The sequence below is a fragment of the Python bivittatus genome, unplaced genomic scaffold (genome assembly GCF_059951505.1).
Source record: "Python bivittatus isolate LINGU-HERP-01145 unplaced genomic scaffold, Pbiv_v1 ctg000030_np1212, whole genome shotgun sequence".
NCBI lineage: Eukaryota > Metazoa > Chordata > Lepidosauria > Squamata > Pythonidae > Python > Python bivittatus.
In genome coordinates, this window is record NW_028277031.1 from 998412 (window position 1) to 1015180 (window position 16769).

Consider the following 16769-nt stretch of genomic DNA (forward strand, 5'->3'; position numbering starts at 1 on the left):
TTAGGCGGGGAGCCGGATCTGGGGCGGAGGCCAGGCCCGGCGAGTCCGGTTCCTCCCCGTGAGCAGGGGGCAGGGGCGGCGCGCGGGGCCGGGAGCCGCGGCATGTCAGGGCCGCCATGGGCGACGGCGAGGAGCGACCCCCAGGAGGCGACCGCCGAGCGCCGACCCTGCTGCGCCTCCCGCTGCTGCTGCTGCTGCTGCTGCCACCGGCGGAGGTAAAGGCGGGCCGACGCAGCCTGCCGCGCCAGAAAGGCCGCCGGCGGGGTGGGAGGGGAGGTCGTCGGGACAGTCGGCCGAGCAACTGGGGCTTGGCGAGCGATGCTCCCACGGAAGGGAGGGGCGAGGAGCGTCCGCGAAGGCGGGGAGCGGACAGGTGCTCCCGCAGACTCGCGCGCGGGAGGTGGGGGCTGCCTGTCTTTCCTGAGCCTGGTTGCCCAGGCGCAGGTTCAGAAAGGACGGGGGGGGGGGGGCGATAGCGAGCCCGGCGCCTCGCCGGGACAGGCGGCGGATGCGGCTCGTCGGATCCTCGCGATCGCCCGGAGAGCCGCTGTCAGCGCGGTTGGCGCCGGGCACTCCGCTGCTTGGGCGCCTCGCCGTCGGCGTGCCGTGGGGGAGCCCCGCGGGGGAGTCGGCCAAGTCGGTGGCTCGGCTGTGGCTCGGTCTCGCCTCTGGACGGAGGGCGCCCGCCGGGAGCCCCGAAAGGCCCGGGCTCTACGGCGTCGGGCCGCGCAGCCTCCCCTGAAAAGCGCCCGCGAAGTGGCTCCCGGCTCGGCCCTCCTCCTGCGGCAAGCGGGGGCTCTGCCCCCAGGCCCAGGGCAGGAGGGCGGAGCGCCTCTCCGTGGGGCAGCCCCCCGCGCCCAAGAGCGGCGCCCGTCCGCCTCCGGGGAAGCCCGGGCCCACCTGCGGCGGGCGGGCTGCCTGGCCCCGGGTCCACGCGCTGCGTCTCCCCTCTCCGCAGACTCTGGCCGGCGGCCCCGCAGCGGCGGAGTCGGAGGCGCCGCTCTTCGTGGCCACGCTTGACGGGCGCCTCCGCGCAGTGAGCCCGGCCACGGGGGACGCCCGGTGGACGCTGCAGGAGGGTGAGCGGCGGGCGGGGCGCGGGCGGGTTCCCCGGGCGGCCTGGCGGCTGCTAACCTAACCGTGCTCCCCCCAAGAGCGCCCTCAGGGGCGCCCCCTTCCCGGTTCTGACCGGCGCTCGCTCTGCTTTCAGATCCCCCTCTGCTGGTGCCCCGCGGGGAGCCCGAGTGAGTAGCGGCTGGCCCGGGAGGTTCAGGCGGGTAGGAGCGCCCGCTCTCCCCAAAGCGCCGCCTGCCCGCCCCCCTTCATAAGGCACCGACGACACGCCCTTCCCCCCGGAGGAGGTGGAGGCGGCTGGGGGGGGGAAGGGGGTGGCCGCTTTCCGCGGGCGGCCCAGCAGCCCTTTGTCTGGTGCCCGGAGGAGCTCTCCAGCGCCAGCCAGCGCCTGTCTCATCTTCTCTGTCCAGGCCAGCGTTTCTCCCAGACCCCAGCGATGGCAGCTTGTATGTGGTGGGGGGCAAGGACAAGGGGGGGCTGATGGTAAGTGACCAAGAAGCGGGGGGCAGGGCTCTTCATGCCTGAGCCAAGGCGGGAAGGAAGGTCGGCCTGGGCTGGGTCTCACCCCTGGGGGCCAAAGGGGGAGGAAACTTCCTGGGGATCCTTCCCTGCCTTAGGCAACTCCCTGGGGGTGGGGGACTGAGGGGGCCTGGAAGGAAAGCTGGGAGGGCAGCCTGAATCCTCAGAGTCCTGGGTTGTGGAGCACCACATGGGGAAACCGATCCTGTAAGAACACAGTTCTGGCCCGAAGGAGGTGCCGTGTCCAGAGACTCAGAGGGGGCTCCTCCCTCTGGGGCATCTGGTGCCTGCAATTCTGCAGGGAAAAGGGTTCTGGCCCAGAACGCCCTCCGGAGTTAAGGGCAGAAAGAGAGGTAAGGCAGGCGAGTCTTGGGGGCCACGCAGAGCCGGGTCCAGCAAGCCGGGAAGAAGGGAGAAGCAGAGCGCGGGGGCCAGGGTGAGGCCACCGGGTTTGGGCAAGAAATTCAGAAGATTTGAGTGATCTAGAATGTGCCCGGAGGGGTTGATCCTGGGCAATTAAAGACACCTCACAGAGTTTCCTGGTTACTTCTTATTGTCGTGAGCTTTATTTTAGAGAAGACAGGATGATGAAGCAAAAGGGAATAATAATTGGCTGCTCCGCTTGTGGGGGCTTATGGATGATATGAAATGAAGCTATTGCTCTGAGGCTTCCAGAAGGGCTGGACTTCTTGAAGGTTGTAGCATGCCAGGGGGGGTATTCACACTCCGGGGGCCAGTGCATAATTCAAGGGGCATCTGCGTTGCTACCACAATGACAATTACTGGCACAGAACTCATACATCTTCCAAGTTTCTTGCACCAAAATGCAGCACTGGAACAGCTGCCACCTGACGGTGCCTCGGTGCCTCGAGGATTATAGTCCCATTTGTTAAGTGTGGCCCCGTGCCAAATGGGGTGTTTCTCTCTTTTATTTTTCTGTTAGAAGCTGCCTTTCACCATTCCGGAGCTGGTGCAATCTTCTCCTTGCCGAAGCTCTGATGGCGTGATCTACACAGGTACAAAAGGGGAAAGTGGAGGAGGAGGCAGAGGTGAGGGGGCTCCAGAGGAGTTATCCCCGGCTCGGAAAGGCAGTGCAAATGTATCAGGAGGGCTGGAACCCGCCCGTCTCCACCTGAAGTGATACAGCGCCTCTGAATACATGCGTTCCTCCTCAATTTCCCAGGGAAAAAGGAAGACGCCTGGTTTCTTGTGGATCCGGCATCAGGGGAGAAGCAGAGCGTGCTGTCCGCAGAGGCCTGGGATGGGCTGTGCCCCACAAGCCCCTTGCTGTTCATCGGACGCAGCCGTAAGCATGCCTTGAGCCTGCGTCTCTGCACATCCCTGAGAACGCTCAGAGGCAGAAATGCCAGCCTGAAATGTACTGCAGCTGTTCCTCTGCTTGGGGTGTGTGTGGGTAAATCAACCTTGCTCCTGTCTGCAGAGTATGTCATCACCATGTATGACACCAAGTCCCGCGAGCTGCACTGGAACGCCACGTACTTGGATTACTCCGCTCCCTTCCACGACCAGAACTATGACTACAGTGAGTAACTGGGGAGACCGGGGCTGGCAGCCGGGATTCCCCACCCCGCTCCCTCTTCCTTCTCTGGCAGCTGGCAGCGGAAGGAGCACTGGCAGAAATCAAACGAATGTCCATAAGGGGTCAGCAGTCATGGCAAGTGGCTGAACGCTTGGAAAGGAAAATATGTGCTGCCCCCCAAACACCATTGCAGGGAAAAAGTTCAGCTGATGGCAGCCATAGCTTTGGGGAGATCACACCCACTTTCTTAGTGCCAGTTTGGGGGTGCAGTTCTGCTATTAAAGATTAGGTTCTCCCTGCAAGAGCTGTTGGTTTCATCAGCCAGTCTGTGGGATGTAAGCTTATCACAGCCTTTCTAAAAATGTGTGATCTTTGATATGCCAACATCTCCTAAAACTTGAAGATCTTCCTCTTGCCAAACTCAGCGTAGGGTTGCTGTGCTTGATAGATCCTGCCAAGTTAACACCTCACCCAAGACAAGAACAACTCCAAGGATTTAGCTGTGCTCCTGACCCTCGCGTATCCGCGCTTGGCTGGCCTTCCAGTTCAGGTTTCCCTGTGCTGCATGCCCAGTACCCCACATTTTTCACCCCCTTGGCACAGAAGTGGCCCATTTTGCCTCGAGCGGAGATGGCTGGCTGGTGACAGTGGGCAAGGAGAGCGGAGAGGTGCTCTGGATGCAGGACTATGGATCGCCCGTGGTTGGTGTTTACACCTGGCACCAGGACAGTCTGCGCCGGGCACCCCACCTCAGTATAGCCACGGAGAGCCTGCGCTACCTCATCTTGCACTCTCAGGACATCCACCTCATCAACTGGAGTTTCCAGACTACCAAGGAGTTTGTCGCCAAGACCCACTTGCTGTAAGTGCTGATCTGAGTAGAGTTCTAGGTACATCTTGAAGGGCTCGTGGGTGACTTCCTGGAAGGCAGTTCTTTGGGGAAATCTGGGGTGGCATGGCTGCATTTATGGGGAGCATGAAAGGGGGAAGCAGACATAGAGATCAAGACTAACAGCTTGATTTTAGGGTACTGGTTTGCTACCCAGTCCCTTAACAGCTCAGGGCAACTAATACAAATACCGTACAAACTGCAGACTGCAATTAGACCTTAAAGCGTTACTAGAGAATAAAGTTAGCTTCAGTTCCAGCGGCAGTTCATTCCACAATAGGGTCCCTGCCCTGGAGAAAGCAGAACTTATTGATAGATGCATAGGTATCCTAAACCAGGTGAAGCTTTTTATATACATTGGGAATGCCTGGAAACAGGCTCGGAGTGAGACTGGCAACCTGATCTTGACTCTACCAGTGGAACCAGAGGCAGGCCATCTTAAGTGCCCCATCCCACTTTAAGAAGAATTCAGAGAAGCTGGGACAGGTTCAGAGAAAGGGCATGAGGAAATAAAGGTGACTGAGGGCGGCCATGCGAGGGGGGGGGCTGTTCAAATACCTGAACGCAGAGAGAGCAGAACATGGAGAAATGGAGTCAAGTTACAGGAAAGCAGAATCCAGCTGAGGATTCGAAAGCACTTCCTCACAGGGAAAACGGGCTCCCCTTCCTCTGTTGCAGCAGAGGCTGCACAACCCATCTGTCTGGGGTGATTTCTGCTCTGACCACGGGGTTGGACTAGATGGTCCCAAGGTCCCCTTCCAGCTTTAGAATCCTTTGTATTTTAGTGTTGATTCAATCTACTTTTGTTTTAAAACTGTTGTCAGCTGCCTTGAAAGCTTGCCAGAGTAGAAAGGCAGAGCATAAATCATACCCAGCGGTATTTATACACACGTGTGCGCGTGCCCCCACCCGGCCAACATTGCTGAACCCCCAGGGTTGCTTCGTGGGGAACACAGGAGGCATGAGAGTTAAGGTGGGATATATATTGAATCAAATCCAACAATAAAGGTCCAGCAGCCACAGGGGTTCTTGATCGTCAGCATACACATAAAAATGCCTTGTGACCAGGGGGCCTTTCCGATTGCTTTCCTTTTTTCAGAATGAATCTTGCTTTGTGTTTTGTATTTTTAAGGCTGCTTGATTTTATGGTCAACGTATTTAAGCTTTTTTTGGGGGGGGGGTTCTTTTGAAAATTTCCCTGGGCTCCCCTGGGAAGTCAAAGAGCATTCATAGGAAAGTGCTGGAAAAGGGAGGGAGAACTGCCGCCAGGCAAGCACCCTCCGGCTGCCTGGTTTCCAGAAAAATGGCGGGGTGCAGAAGAAGCGCGCGTCAGCTGCAGGGTTAACCCTGGGTCTGTTTTCCCAAAGGACGTACAGTAATTTCAGTGGCTGCTAGGAAGCAAATCCTGTCTGCTGGCGGCGAGTCGACTACCACGCCGCCTCCCCCGAGCAAGAGTTCTGGGGTTGGCTTTGGTCTTCTGCTTCCCTGGGCCAGAGCAAAGGGGCTGCAAAGGGAGTTCCCCGTCCCCAACTTCTGTTCCTACATAGCACCTGCAGCCCAGCCCCCCAGCAAAGGCCATTACGGGGTAGGCTGCCTCCATATCGACGATCAGGAACCCCTGTGGCTGTTGGACCTTTATTTCTGGATTTGATTCAGTGTATATCCCACCTTAACTCTGACGCCTCCTGTGTTCCCCACGAAGCACCCCTGGGGGGTGGGTTCAACAGTGCTGCCGGGGGGGGGGGGCTGCCTAGCTGTTGCTGAAGCCTCCAGGCCCTTGGCTTCTTCTGATCTCGCCAGAAACCGCCAGGCAGCTCTCCGTGCCCCTGGGGGGCTCCGGCTCAGGGGGCTTCCGCACCCTTCCCAGGCCTCCCTTTTTGTTTCAGGACAACCCTGTACGTGGGCAAATATGCTGGGGGTTTCTACGCTTTGACTTCCCTGGTGCATGAAGGCATGGCCCTTGTGGTGAGTTTTCCCTTGCCCGGGGGCGGTGGGGCGGTGGGTCCTGCTGCTCACGGGGCTGTCTGTCCTCCTGCAGCCTCAGGGAGTGGCTCTGGCCCAGAGCAGCGGCCCCATCACGCGTGAGGTGACGCCCCAGAGGTCTGGCGAGTGCAAGGTCACACCCAGCACAGGCATCCGGTACCCGCCGGGCAGCATCCCCCTTCCCCACAGCCAGTGGCTGCTGATAGGTGAGTTCCTGGGCCTCCCGGGCCCACGTGCAGAGCCAGGCCTGACCTCCCCCAGAAGCCATGGAGCGCTCTCCCTGCAAGCTGCCCGGGGTCCCTGAGCAGAGGGGGAAGAAAGCCCCGCTGGAATGAAGCCGCGTGTCCAGGCACCCACTCCACGCAGTTGTGCCTTTCTGCATGTGAACGCACACGTGTGCATGCTTGCAGGTGTGGGCAGGGACCCTAACCCCACCGATGCCCAGGTGGGGGTGTGGTGTTCTCAGAAGCGATCTGCCCTTTGCAGAGCGTTGGGGGGGGTCAAGCTAAGGTACATGGGGTTCAGAAAGGGAAGGGGGGAGAAATTGTGGTTGGAACGTTTGGGGAAGGCTGAAGGTCCCTGATTAGCGCTAGATGAGGGCAGAGGGGAATCTGGTGGAATTTAAGAAAAGGATCATTTGATCAGCATGACTGAATCTTTAAAAGACGGGCAAAGCGTCTGCCCTAAACTGAGACGTCCAGCGCTGCGAGTGGAGTGTTCCCCTGGCAAGAGCCCTCCAACTCAGCAGGCTGACCCTGGGCCCCTCCCTTCCTTCCAGGGCATCACGAGCTGCCCCCGGTGGTCCACACCACCATGCTGAGGGCCCTTCCCGAGAGCCTGCGGAGGAACCCGGAGGCTGCTGCGCCGCGCAGCTCCCCTGCCCAGACCCTCCTCGAAGATGTACGGGGCAAGGGGAGCATCGCAGGCTGGTCGCTGGTGTGGGTGGGGTGGGGGGGGGAGGCTCCAGGGCAGGTTCCTCCGGTCCTGCTGATGGTGGCCTTCTAAGGAAAGCGGGACGCTCAGCATCGTCCCTTCCTGTTCGAGGTATCGTAAAAAGGAGTGGAGCGAGCGGTTAAGCCCTGATGTCCTCCATGCTTTTCTTGCAAACACCCCGACGATCAGAAGCCAGTGTGGGGATAAGGGGAGGGGGGCAAGAGGCACATGCAAAAGGATTGCTTGTCTCTCCCCATCCTTCCCCTTTCCCACTGCAGTCAGCATCTGGGCAGAGGGGCCAGCCCAGCCCATCCCAGCCCAGCCCAGCCCAGCCCAGCCCAGCCCCACTTCCAGGAAAGGCTCCGTGGTGTGGGGCCAGGCACTGGCCAGGTGTCCCACTCCATCCGTGTCAAGAAGCCCTCCTGGTCTGTTGCAGTTCCTGGCCCCTCGCGGCCTGCAGGAGCATCTGGGTGCTGGTCGGCCCTGGGCGGATCCCCCCGGGAAGGAGGCTCTGATAGAAATGGATCCCGAGTTTGGCGGCTGGGAGCTGGTTGTGGTTGGCGTGGCCTCTGTTTGTTGGGGCGGGGGGCTCCTCTGCCTTCTGCTCTGGGTGAGTGGGTTTGGATCAGACTCTCCTCTGGCTTTTGGGGCTTTGGGGTGGTTGCAGGGGGCCCTGGGGCCAAGGCCAGGAGAGGCTCCCATCAGGCCCTGCCAGCTGCTAGAGGAGGCACCTTTAAGTCCCTCCTCTCGGTTGGGAGACTCTCGCTCCCCCCCGCCCGCCTTTTGGGTCCCTTTTCAAAATGCTGCCTGTCGGCCAAATGCCAGGCTGGGGGAAGGTCTCTGCCAGGATGGAGCCAGCCTCGCCCCCATCCCAGTGGTGGGGCCTCCTCATGGTAAAGGCCGGTGGTTTCTTCCCCTCTGTTCCTCCTGCTGCTGTCACAGAGGGAAAGGACCCCGCCTGGGCGCAGCTCTGGCCAGCGGCCTCCTGCGACCTTCAGCCATTTTCCAAGACTGACTCCTGAAGGTTCCCTGGAGCAGGACCGGGGGGCAGGCCTCCCCCCCTCCTCAGCCTTGACGGATGGAGTGTCCCTCCAAAGCCCCCAGATGGGAAGCCCTGGGCAAGGTGGGTATGCTGGGGAGGGGTTGGGGCTGGGAAGGAGGCAACTGGGGTGCCTTCCTCTGGGGGTACACGCTCTCCTCTCCTCTCCTCTCAGCAGGTGTTGCCCCAGAAATTGTTGCTGTGGGGAAGCTCTCCTTCAGGCCCCAGGATGTGCTGGGCCGTGGGGCAGGGGGCACCTTTGTGTTCCGGTGAGTTGGGGGCTGCTCCTGCGCCCGAGTGAGTTGGGGCCGGGTCTCTGAAGCAAGTTCCCAGCCCTGCAAATCCAGCCAAGGGGGGTCCCTGTGGGCAGAGAGTCCTGTGCTGCTCAGAACCAACCTTGGCACTTTGAGGGAGGGCAGGATGGGGTCTCCCTCTCGGTGTCCAGGTTGTAGAAGTGGTGTGGCGTCCTCCCATGGTGCTCAGCCGGCTTTTGGCATTTTCTGAGGGCAGAGGCAGAACAAGAGCCTTCCTGGGCCCTTGGCAGAGGGCTTTTGTCATGCCCTACAGGAATCTCGGTGTTGTGATCCGTCCCTCTTGAACTGGGCAGATCACGTATCTTCTATGCGTTCTGGCCATCTGTAGGTTGTTTTGTTTAGGGATAGCATTTCACTGCCTTGTCCCAGAAGGGATAGAGCCTGGCCCAGCTCAAGCATGCTCGAAATGTAAGTCAGCCAGAGGCACGGTGACAACACTTTGTGCCGGTCAATGACCACAGATGAAGCAGCGGACGATGTTTGGATGCTAAGATCCAGCAGCCATTAATCACCCATTACGATGCAGTTGCGTCGTCTAAAGCAGGACATATTAATCTGAATCCAGAGAAGGAGAAATTCAAGAACAATTCATGGGACGAACTCACGTATCACGCTGCCTTTGAGATGTTCACTCAAGCAATGCAGGTATAACAGGCGAGTGGTTTCTAACATCTGCAGATTTAGGAAACTGATCTCCCAACCTGGAGCAATTTGGTTTTCCAGCAGCAAAACTCTCCTGGCTGTGTTTTGAGAAGCTTGGAAATCCTTAGAAGAGGCTGAATAAGGCAGCTAGCAGGCCATGCCTCCCCCCCCCCAACGTTGTGAGGGCAGGATGTTCTAGATCAGCCTTACGTGAAAAGGAGGATCCGTAGAGGCAGAAAGGATTCCCGATGCTGCACTCCAGAAGGACATGATAGCATTTGTGGAAATACGTCCGTGGAACCCCAGGGAGGGTTAAAGTGCCCAGTAAAGGCCACCTTGGGACTGGGCCTTCCCCCTCCTAAATGGTGAGCTTGAGGCTCTTCCAGCCACCTGCCTCCATTCCTTTCCTTCGCCTGTTTCGTAAGAACCAAACCACCTTAGGCAGCACATTCTCCACTTGCTAGCGTTTTATTTAGGGCCTCTGCTTTTATAATATTGCACTTTGCTTTCCTTGGGGAATTTTGTTATATTTTATAATACTTGGATTTAATGGGTAGCCATTTAAAATGGGGTATATTATTATATGCTACATACCCCATTTAAATCTTATATACCCTGCTTATATCTTTATACATGCTAGAAGGGTATATTTCCTAACCATAATATAAACACGTGCTTACGTCCCACCCTTCTCACCTTACACCCAATGCTGGGAGGAGGGAAGGCAGGCACTCTGGGCCCTGGCACAGAGGACCAGCCTCACCTTCCTCCCACCAGAGGCCACTTCGATGGGCGCGACGTGGCGGTGAAACGCTTGCTGCCGGAAAGCGTCCGCTTGGTGGATCGTGAGGTGCGGCTGCTGCGAGAGTCGGACGAGCACCCCAACGTGGTGCGCTACTTCTGCACCGAGGCAGACCGGCAGTTCCACTACATCGCCCTCGAGCTGTGCTCGGCCACCCTGCAGGAGGTGAGGCGTGCCTGGCGGGGCCCCATTGCTGGTGCCGCTTGCATCCGGGTGGTGATTTTATTCCAAATCAGAAAATGCTAACTTGGCTTGTAAAATGATCACGCCGATATGTTGCGTTGCAGAAACATATCATGTAAAATAGCACCAATTACATCCCGTTCAGGATGCTTTGTTTTCGGGTCCTTGTGCAGCCGTCCTGAGCAGGGAGCTGCCTGTTTTCAACACGAAGGTCTTGACTGACATTTCCACCCATTCAAATGTTCGGAAATGATTGGAAATCAAACCGTATCTGTATGAGAGGACTAGAAGTAACGTTTGGTTAGGTAATTCAAGTGTGGTTTGGAAGGATCCCCTCCAAGATGCTCTTGAACAGTTTTATCTTTAAAGAGCCCATCTACGTAACAGGATCTTTAAGACCATCAGGACTGATAGTTGTTCCCGCATAGATGGCGGGGGGGCGGGGGGACAGGCTTGGTGCTGTGGCTCCCAGCAAGGACTTGCTCTGCTCTCTTCCCTTCTGCCCCCTTCAGTACATGGAGAGCTGTGCCTTCCCTGGCGAGGGGCCGGATCCGCTCTCCCTGCTGTCCCAGACCATGTCCGGATTGGCGCATCTGCACTCCCTCAGCATAGGTGAGCCCCCCGGCAGCAAGGGCTGGCTGCCTCCCCCTCCCCTTAAACAAAGGCCAGGTGTGATCCGGGCATGTGGCGAGGGTCCACATTTTTTTTTCCAGCTCATCGTGACCTGAAGCCCAGCAACATCCTGATCTCGCTCCCCGACGGGCAAGGGCGGCTCCGAGCTGTCATCTCTGACTTCGGCCTGTGCAAGAAGCTCCAGGGAGGGCATCAAAGCTTCAGTCTCAGCTCGGGCGTTCCCGGCACTGAGGGGTGGATCGCACCCGAGATGCTCAGGGAGGATGCGAAGGAGAGCCCCGTGAGCCCAGCTGGCCTGGTCTTGGGGTTGGGGTTGGGGGGAGTTCAAGGAGTGGAGGGTCCCAGTCTCCTCGGAGACATCCTGCCCAGCCCAGCCCAGCCCAGCCCAGCCCAGCCCAGCCCAGCCCAGCCCAGCCCAGCCCACTTCTCAGGGTGGTTTTTCTAAGGGAAATGGGGTCCCAGAGGAAAGACAGGATGGAAATCTAACCCCGAGACATGGAATAAACATGGAACTTGCTGCGTCTCACAATGGCTTCCCTGCTGCTCCCCCTCTCTTGCAGACCTGTGGGGTGGACATCTTCTCCGCTGGCTGCATCTTCTACTACGTCCTGTCCCACGGGCAGCATCCTTTTGGGCACGGCTTCCACCGCCAGGCCAATATTCTGGCAGGCACCTACCAGCTGTCGTGGTTCCAGCAGGAGACTCACAGTAAGGAGGGTGCCGTGGGGTGCTTTGGCCCTGCGGGAGGGGTGGGGAGGGGAACCCCATCGCTGCCATCCTGTCCACGCGAGGCTAGTTGGAACTGGAGCAATGTCGTGCCTCCCCAGAGGCCCTGGCTCACCTCCAGTCTGTTACTCAGCCATAGCCAAGCCGCTTTCCCTCCACTTTGCCCTGCTGTCTGCTATGCTAGCCTACCTTGCAGGGGTGTGGTAAAGAAGGTGACGAACTGGAGGTGAATCCTTGGGCGACCAACCAAGGTAACCTGGCCTCCCTGCCTGCCTGCCTCCCCCAGGCAACGTGGTTGGGCGGGACTTGATAGAAGCCATGATCAGCAGTGACCCCCGCCTGCGCCCCTCGGCCGCACAGGTCCTCCAGCACCCCTTCTTCTGGAGCCCTGAGAGGCAGCTGCAGTTCTTCCAGGTGAGTCCCGGGTGCCAGGCGCAGCTTCCCCGGCCATCGCTCTGGGTCTCGGTCTGCCCCTGCTGCCCATTCTCTCCCATCCGCAGGACGTCAGTGACCGCCTTGAAAGGGAGCCGGCGGACGGGCCCTTGGTCAGCACGCTAGAGGCCGGGAGCCTGGCCGTGGTGCGAGGGAACTGGCAGGGGCATCTTTCTGCCCCATTACAGACAGGTGGGAGCTTGCCCTCTCCGGACCCACCACGTGCCCTAGGGTGAGAAGTGCAGGAGCTTTGCTGACCCACTCGGCCCCCTCTGCCCCCCCAGATCTCAGGAAGTTCCGGAGATATCATGGCAGCTCGGTGCGTGACCTGCTGCGAGCCCTGAGGAATAAGGTACTCTGCCAACCCTGGTGCTGGGCTCTTTGGGGAGTACGCGGCCCTGTGTGGCTGAGTGGCAAGTGGGTGGTCGGGCTGCCCCCCTCATTCCCTTGAGCACCTCCTGTCCCTCTTCTGGCCCACCATCACAGCCATGTTGAGCCTGGCACTGTTCCTCGGGGGCCCTGGCATCTGGACTCTTTCTCCTTCAGAAGCATCATTACCATGAACTGCCCGGCAGCGTCCGGGAGGCCCTTGGCACCCTCCCCCATGGATTTGTCCAGTACTTCGTGGACCGCTTTCCCCGCCTGCTGCTGCACACTCACCAGGCCATGCGTTTATGCGCTGGCGAGAGGCTCTTTCAGAGATACTACTGCCAGGGGGAGTGATGCGCCTTCCAGTGGGGACAGGGTGCTCGCCGGCCCCCTGCCTTCTTGCTCCTCAGTGTCTTTGGTACACGACAGCCTGTCCCTGCTCTGGAGGGACCGAAGTCAACATGAGCACACCGGTGTTCCAGCCCCAGCTGCTTCCTGGGCAGGGGTGTTCGTGTGGGAGCCAGAAAATAGTTCCTGGGGGCTTCCAGGAGGCCTCAGAGAAGGGGACCAGAGGAAGAGTGGGAGGGCCGCCCTTCCCAAGAAGACGCTGTTGCCTTCCCTTGAATTCCCACCCGAAAAGAATAACGAGCATCAGACGTCACCGTGGGCTCAGTTGCTCTCACGCAGGCAGTTTGCATTGTACAGCGAGTAACTTGCTGCATTTTGGCGAGCAGGCCCTGGTCCTCCTGTGGACATTTCAGAGCATCGGATTTCTAAAGGCAGCCAGAGGTGCTCAGGCTGCGCTCTGCCATCACCTTCTCCCCCTTAGTTCTGCGCCACAACTGCCCCGCGGCACTTTATTCTCGGCCAAAGACAAGACGTGTAATGAATATGGAAGCAGGAGCAAATCCCCCCGGCTCATCAGCCTTCTGGAGTGGGGGGTTAGTGGCAGAAAGCTGTAAATTGGTTAAAAAAACCCTTACACATAAACGAGCATAGAGAAAGGCCACAGAAAGGCAGTAGGCAGGGTGCTTGTGCTTTGCATCTCCCCAACCATCAGGAAGGACCATTTTTCACAGCATCTTCTTTCAGCCAGAAAGGGTCCTGGCTGCTCAGCAGCAGGAGGAATGGCGGAGCAGGAGCGCCACCTGAACCAAGGTTGAGCTGAGAAGGCGGTTTGGGGATCGGACTTGTGAGCGTGAAACATCACGGCTGCCTTACAATCATTTGCACTTACGCAGAAGTCTAAAACAGGATTTGGTTTAGCCATAATTTGATGAAATAGACAGAATGAGATCAAGTTTACATAAGAATAGTATTGTCAGACTGTTATTTTTTGATCAGGTAATTTTAATGGATTGTGGGAATGCTGCAGTCAAACTATAGCTTGATTTCAGGAAAACATTTGGCAAAATTTCTCACAACAGTCAAATATTGGGTGGATCCACAGCAGGCTTGATGGTCTTATTGGACGAGTACTCCTCAAGGAAGGTGCCACAGGGGCCACACAGAGCAAAATCCTTGACTCTGTTCTGATTATTAATGAGTTGGACGAGATGAGCAGATGACCGAACTCTGGCTTCCCGAAGAGAAGAAAGATTCGCTCCCCTACGTGTGCTGCCTGCCACGCCTGCTGAAGGCCCAGTCCTAGAAAATATTCAAAACGGGTTCCCACAAGCTGGCTGAAGCAGCCGTGGAACACCCTGGCGGGCTCCGAGGGTGGATGGAACCCGCGATGCTCGTGCTCCTTGCTGGGGGGCCACCTGGGAGCAAAGGACCTTGCAGCCGGTGTGGCTCCTGACGGGGCTCCTCATCTTGCTGGTGGCCCAAGGGGGAGCCTCTGCCTGTCGGGGCATCAACATATGACTGACCTGTGCTTGTGTTCACACACGAGGCTGGACCCAAGACAACCAGCCCTTTATTGTGTAATCTGTTGTGTGAAGCCCAACAAGGCTATTAGGCAAATTACATTTAGGCATACAATTATAAAAATCTCCCGTGGCAAACCACGGAAGCAACAGAAGCATGCCTAAATGCGTAGGCAGTCTGTTTCCACGTTTAAAAGTTAGCTAAAAATCATACATTATGCCAATCTTTTGCTGAAAATTGGTTGCTAGAAACTCCTCACTGTAGACTGCCGTGGCTGTAGGACAAACGAGAAAGAAGCGAGGTCTGTTCTGAGTTTCCACTGTTCCTTTTGACAGAACACATTCAACAGGGAATGTAAAATCCTAGAGTGAGACAAAACTCCAGAAAACTGGGACTTTGAACATTTTCTTAGATTGACTCAGAAGTCAGGATGTGGTGAAATTCAGGCTGTGATTGGGCTGAGGCTAGGAGAACAAGAGAACCCGCCTCTCCCTGGGAGCTTTGCAAGGGTGATTTGGGGAGGTGCAAAAAAGACATTAGGAAGAGTTTTTATTTAGCATTTTAGCCCATGCAGAAAATAATATAAACCAACATTGGTCTATAATGTCTGACTCTGTATCGTTGGTAAATTCAGACTTGACAGCAGAATATAATTCCTGTGGATTTACAGAATCATTTACAATTACAGTAGATTTACAAGATTTTGTCCTCTTGCAACTAGGCTGTTTTGGTTGTGTATTTCAGACTCTTTCTACACTATGGAAATTTGGAATGGATGGTAGAAGGCGGTTCTTGCACAAGATGTGGGCCTCCTTGGGTCACCCCCTTTCCCAGTTAGGCACAGTTGATCAAGTTGGCTTCATTTGTTTATAAGATGGATTGCCATCTCCTAGCCAGAGGGTCTGGTGGAAAGACACAATCCCATAAAAAAACCTAAGATAAAGCAGTAAACCAAGAAAGAATTTAAAACACACAGTAACCGAGCAGCAGGCAGAGCAGCACTCTGGAAACAAAAATCTCCGCCAGGCTCTGGGTTCCAATCCTGAGGTCTCCGCTTGACCCTGAAAGGGGATAAGGCAGGTGCTCATCCTGTCTCTGGAGCAAGGCATCTGCACGGACGTGCTTCTCCCGGCCACTCCGGGCAAGAATGTCCTGGGAGAGGGGCTTCCTCAGTCAGGGACCTAAACGGTTAAGGGCCTTAAACACAATGGCTTGTTTAGCTTCGGTGAAGCAGGGAACGCCAGATGACAGCACTATAGTGGGGCAGATCATAGCACAGTCACCCATCCAGGGACTGCCGTGGCCAGGCGCTCCTGTCCAAACGGGGCTGCTCTCTGAACAGGCTCGATGCCAGTGGGGGAACTGCATCCTCATTGCAATGAGTCCCCACCGCCCGGGGCCTCCATCCTGGGCTTCCCTTTGTTTGCTGGGCCTTGTCCAGCCCATTACCCTTCCGGCACCTGGGTGTCGCTCGCCTGTTGGTGCACCGAGCCTCCAGCTGCCCAGGACCCCCTCTGGTGCTTCAGTTGGAGGCCGTCATTTGCTGCTGCGACAGCTGGGGTGGCTTCAGCGTAATCATGGAAAACCTCCTGCCCAGGAGCTCCGGGATGCCGATGGAAGAACCCTGGCAAACCGCCTGACAGAGGAAGATCAGGTCTTGGGAAGCCCAGCTGGACTGGGGGGCAGTGAGGGCTCTTCCATGGGGCTCCCACCTGTCTCTCCCACCATTCCTTTCTTCCTGGCATCAGCCCGCCCCAACTTATGCCACCCACGCCACTTCACTGTGAACTGACCTCCCCCCCATCAGGCAAGGTGGGCTGGGATGGAGGCCGGCGTGGGTGGGGAGCCTCAGCCCACAGCTCCGCCAAAGGGCGGCTCGGGGTGCGAGAGGCTGGCTGGGCTGGCTCTCCTGCCCAGGACTCCCTCGGGCCGTGGCTTTGGCCAAAGTCACCTCTGTCCCTGGCCAGCCTCCCTGCTTTTAAGAGGGCGGGCCAGCTGGGGGAGAGGGCTCTAACACGAGGGTGGGCCGAGAGAGGAAAAGCGCAGCTGGAGGGGAGTCGTCCGCTCAAGGAAAAGCAAGCCGAGGCCTGATTCACACGTGACACCAAGTAAGCAGCAACTGGTCCAGAATATCACCCTGAACTGAAAGGAGCACGTTCACCCCGCAAGGCGTGATCTGGACCCACCTCCAGAGAAAGATGTTAGAAGGAGTCTGGCTGGCTCGAAATCCAAGTCAAAAGGCAACAGCCAGGGGCTTCTCTTTATTCAAAAGTGAGTATAAAACAGCTTAGTCTGAATTAGGGCAGAAAAGGGGATGGGGCTTTTCTATCAGAATGCGGAGAAAATACTTCCTGTTAAGTTACAGTCCTTCTCTAGCCGAGGGGCCCCCAGACCCCTAAAGCAGCGGGGGGCCTTCTGGCCCCCAGCCAGGGAAGGCCCGCCAAGGGGGCTGGACAGTTTTGAGCCAAAAGACCCCCCCAGGCTCTAGGTCGGTGGTCTTATGGGGGCGGCTCCCGATTTAGAAATCAGCAGCTTCTCCACCATGGTACGGGCATAACGCAGGCGGCTGGCCAGCTCCTTGCAGCAGCCAAACTCCTCGATCAGGGTCAGCTTGTAGGTCCGGAACTCCCGCCTCTCGTTGATGTAGGTGACGGCAGCCATCAAGGGGCAGAGGATGACCTTGGTGTGGTCCTGTGGGCCGAGAGGAGACGGCGCCAATGGCTGGCTTAGCAGCGCCTCGTAGCAAAGCTCTCGGGGCTGCCCTTGGAAAAGCAAGTGCACAACCCCCTTCCGAGAAGAGGTTTGGGGTTCAGGCTAGGAGG

The 16769-nt window shown here is 57.7% G+C and overlaps 2 protein-coding genes across 5 annotated transcripts in view; one reads left to right on the forward strand and one right to left on the reverse strand.

Moving 5' to 3' along the window:
- On the forward strand, window positions 1-14585 carry ERN2 (endoplasmic reticulum to nucleus signaling 2). 4 transcript variants are annotated; one of them, XM_088152030.1, is made up of 22 exons: window positions 1-215; window positions 959-1079; window positions 1211-1244; window positions 1485-1557; window positions 2537-2609; window positions 2777-2899; window positions 3035-3136; window positions 3737-3995; window positions 5909-5987; window positions 6061-6211; window positions 6784-6905; window positions 7375-7548; window positions 7881-8061; window positions 8153-8246; window positions 9711-9900; window positions 10431-10530; window positions 10632-10831; window positions 11112-11259; window positions 11564-11691; window positions 11778-11901; window positions 11994-12061; window positions 12196-12261. In XM_088152030.1, the coding sequence occupies exons 1-22, from the start codon at window positions 117-119 to the stop codon at window positions 12202-12204; spliced, it is 2652 nt and encodes an 883-aa protein (XP_088008156.1). In that variant the 5' UTR covers window positions 1-116; the 3' UTR covers window positions 12205-12261. The 4 variants fall into 4 exon arrangements, with proteins under 4 accessions (XP_088008156.1, XP_088008149.1, XP_088008154.1 ...); XM_088152023.1 differs by having other exon boundaries at window positions 2-215; window positions 12256-14585; XM_088152028.1 differs by having other exon boundaries at window positions 3-215; window positions 8156-8246; window positions 12256-14576.
- The window catches only part of PLK1 (polo like kinase 1), a 14748-nt gene continuing 12555 nt past the window's right edge, over window positions 14577-16769 (reverse strand). Inside the window, exon 10 of the mRNA XM_088152044.1 lies at window positions 14577-16638. Coding sequence (XP_088008170.1) covers window positions 16432-16638 — 207 coding nt within the window. The 3' untranslated portion in view covers window positions 14577-16431. The remainder of the gene's footprint in view (window positions 16639-16769) is intronic.

Coding starts and splice junctions, on each gene's coding strand:
- ERN2 (XM_088152023.1), top strand. CDS start 117: ATGGGCGACGGCGAGGAGCGACCCCCAGGAGGCGACCGCCGAGCGCCG. Junction 2,610..2,776: donor TGATGGCGTGATCTACACAG/GTACAAAAGGGG, acceptor TCAATTTCCCAG/GGAAAAAGGAAGACGCCTGG. Junction 8,247..9,710: donor GGGGGCACCTTTGTGTTCCG/GTGAGTTGGGGG, acceptor TCCTCCCACCAG/AGGCCACTTCGATGGGCGCG.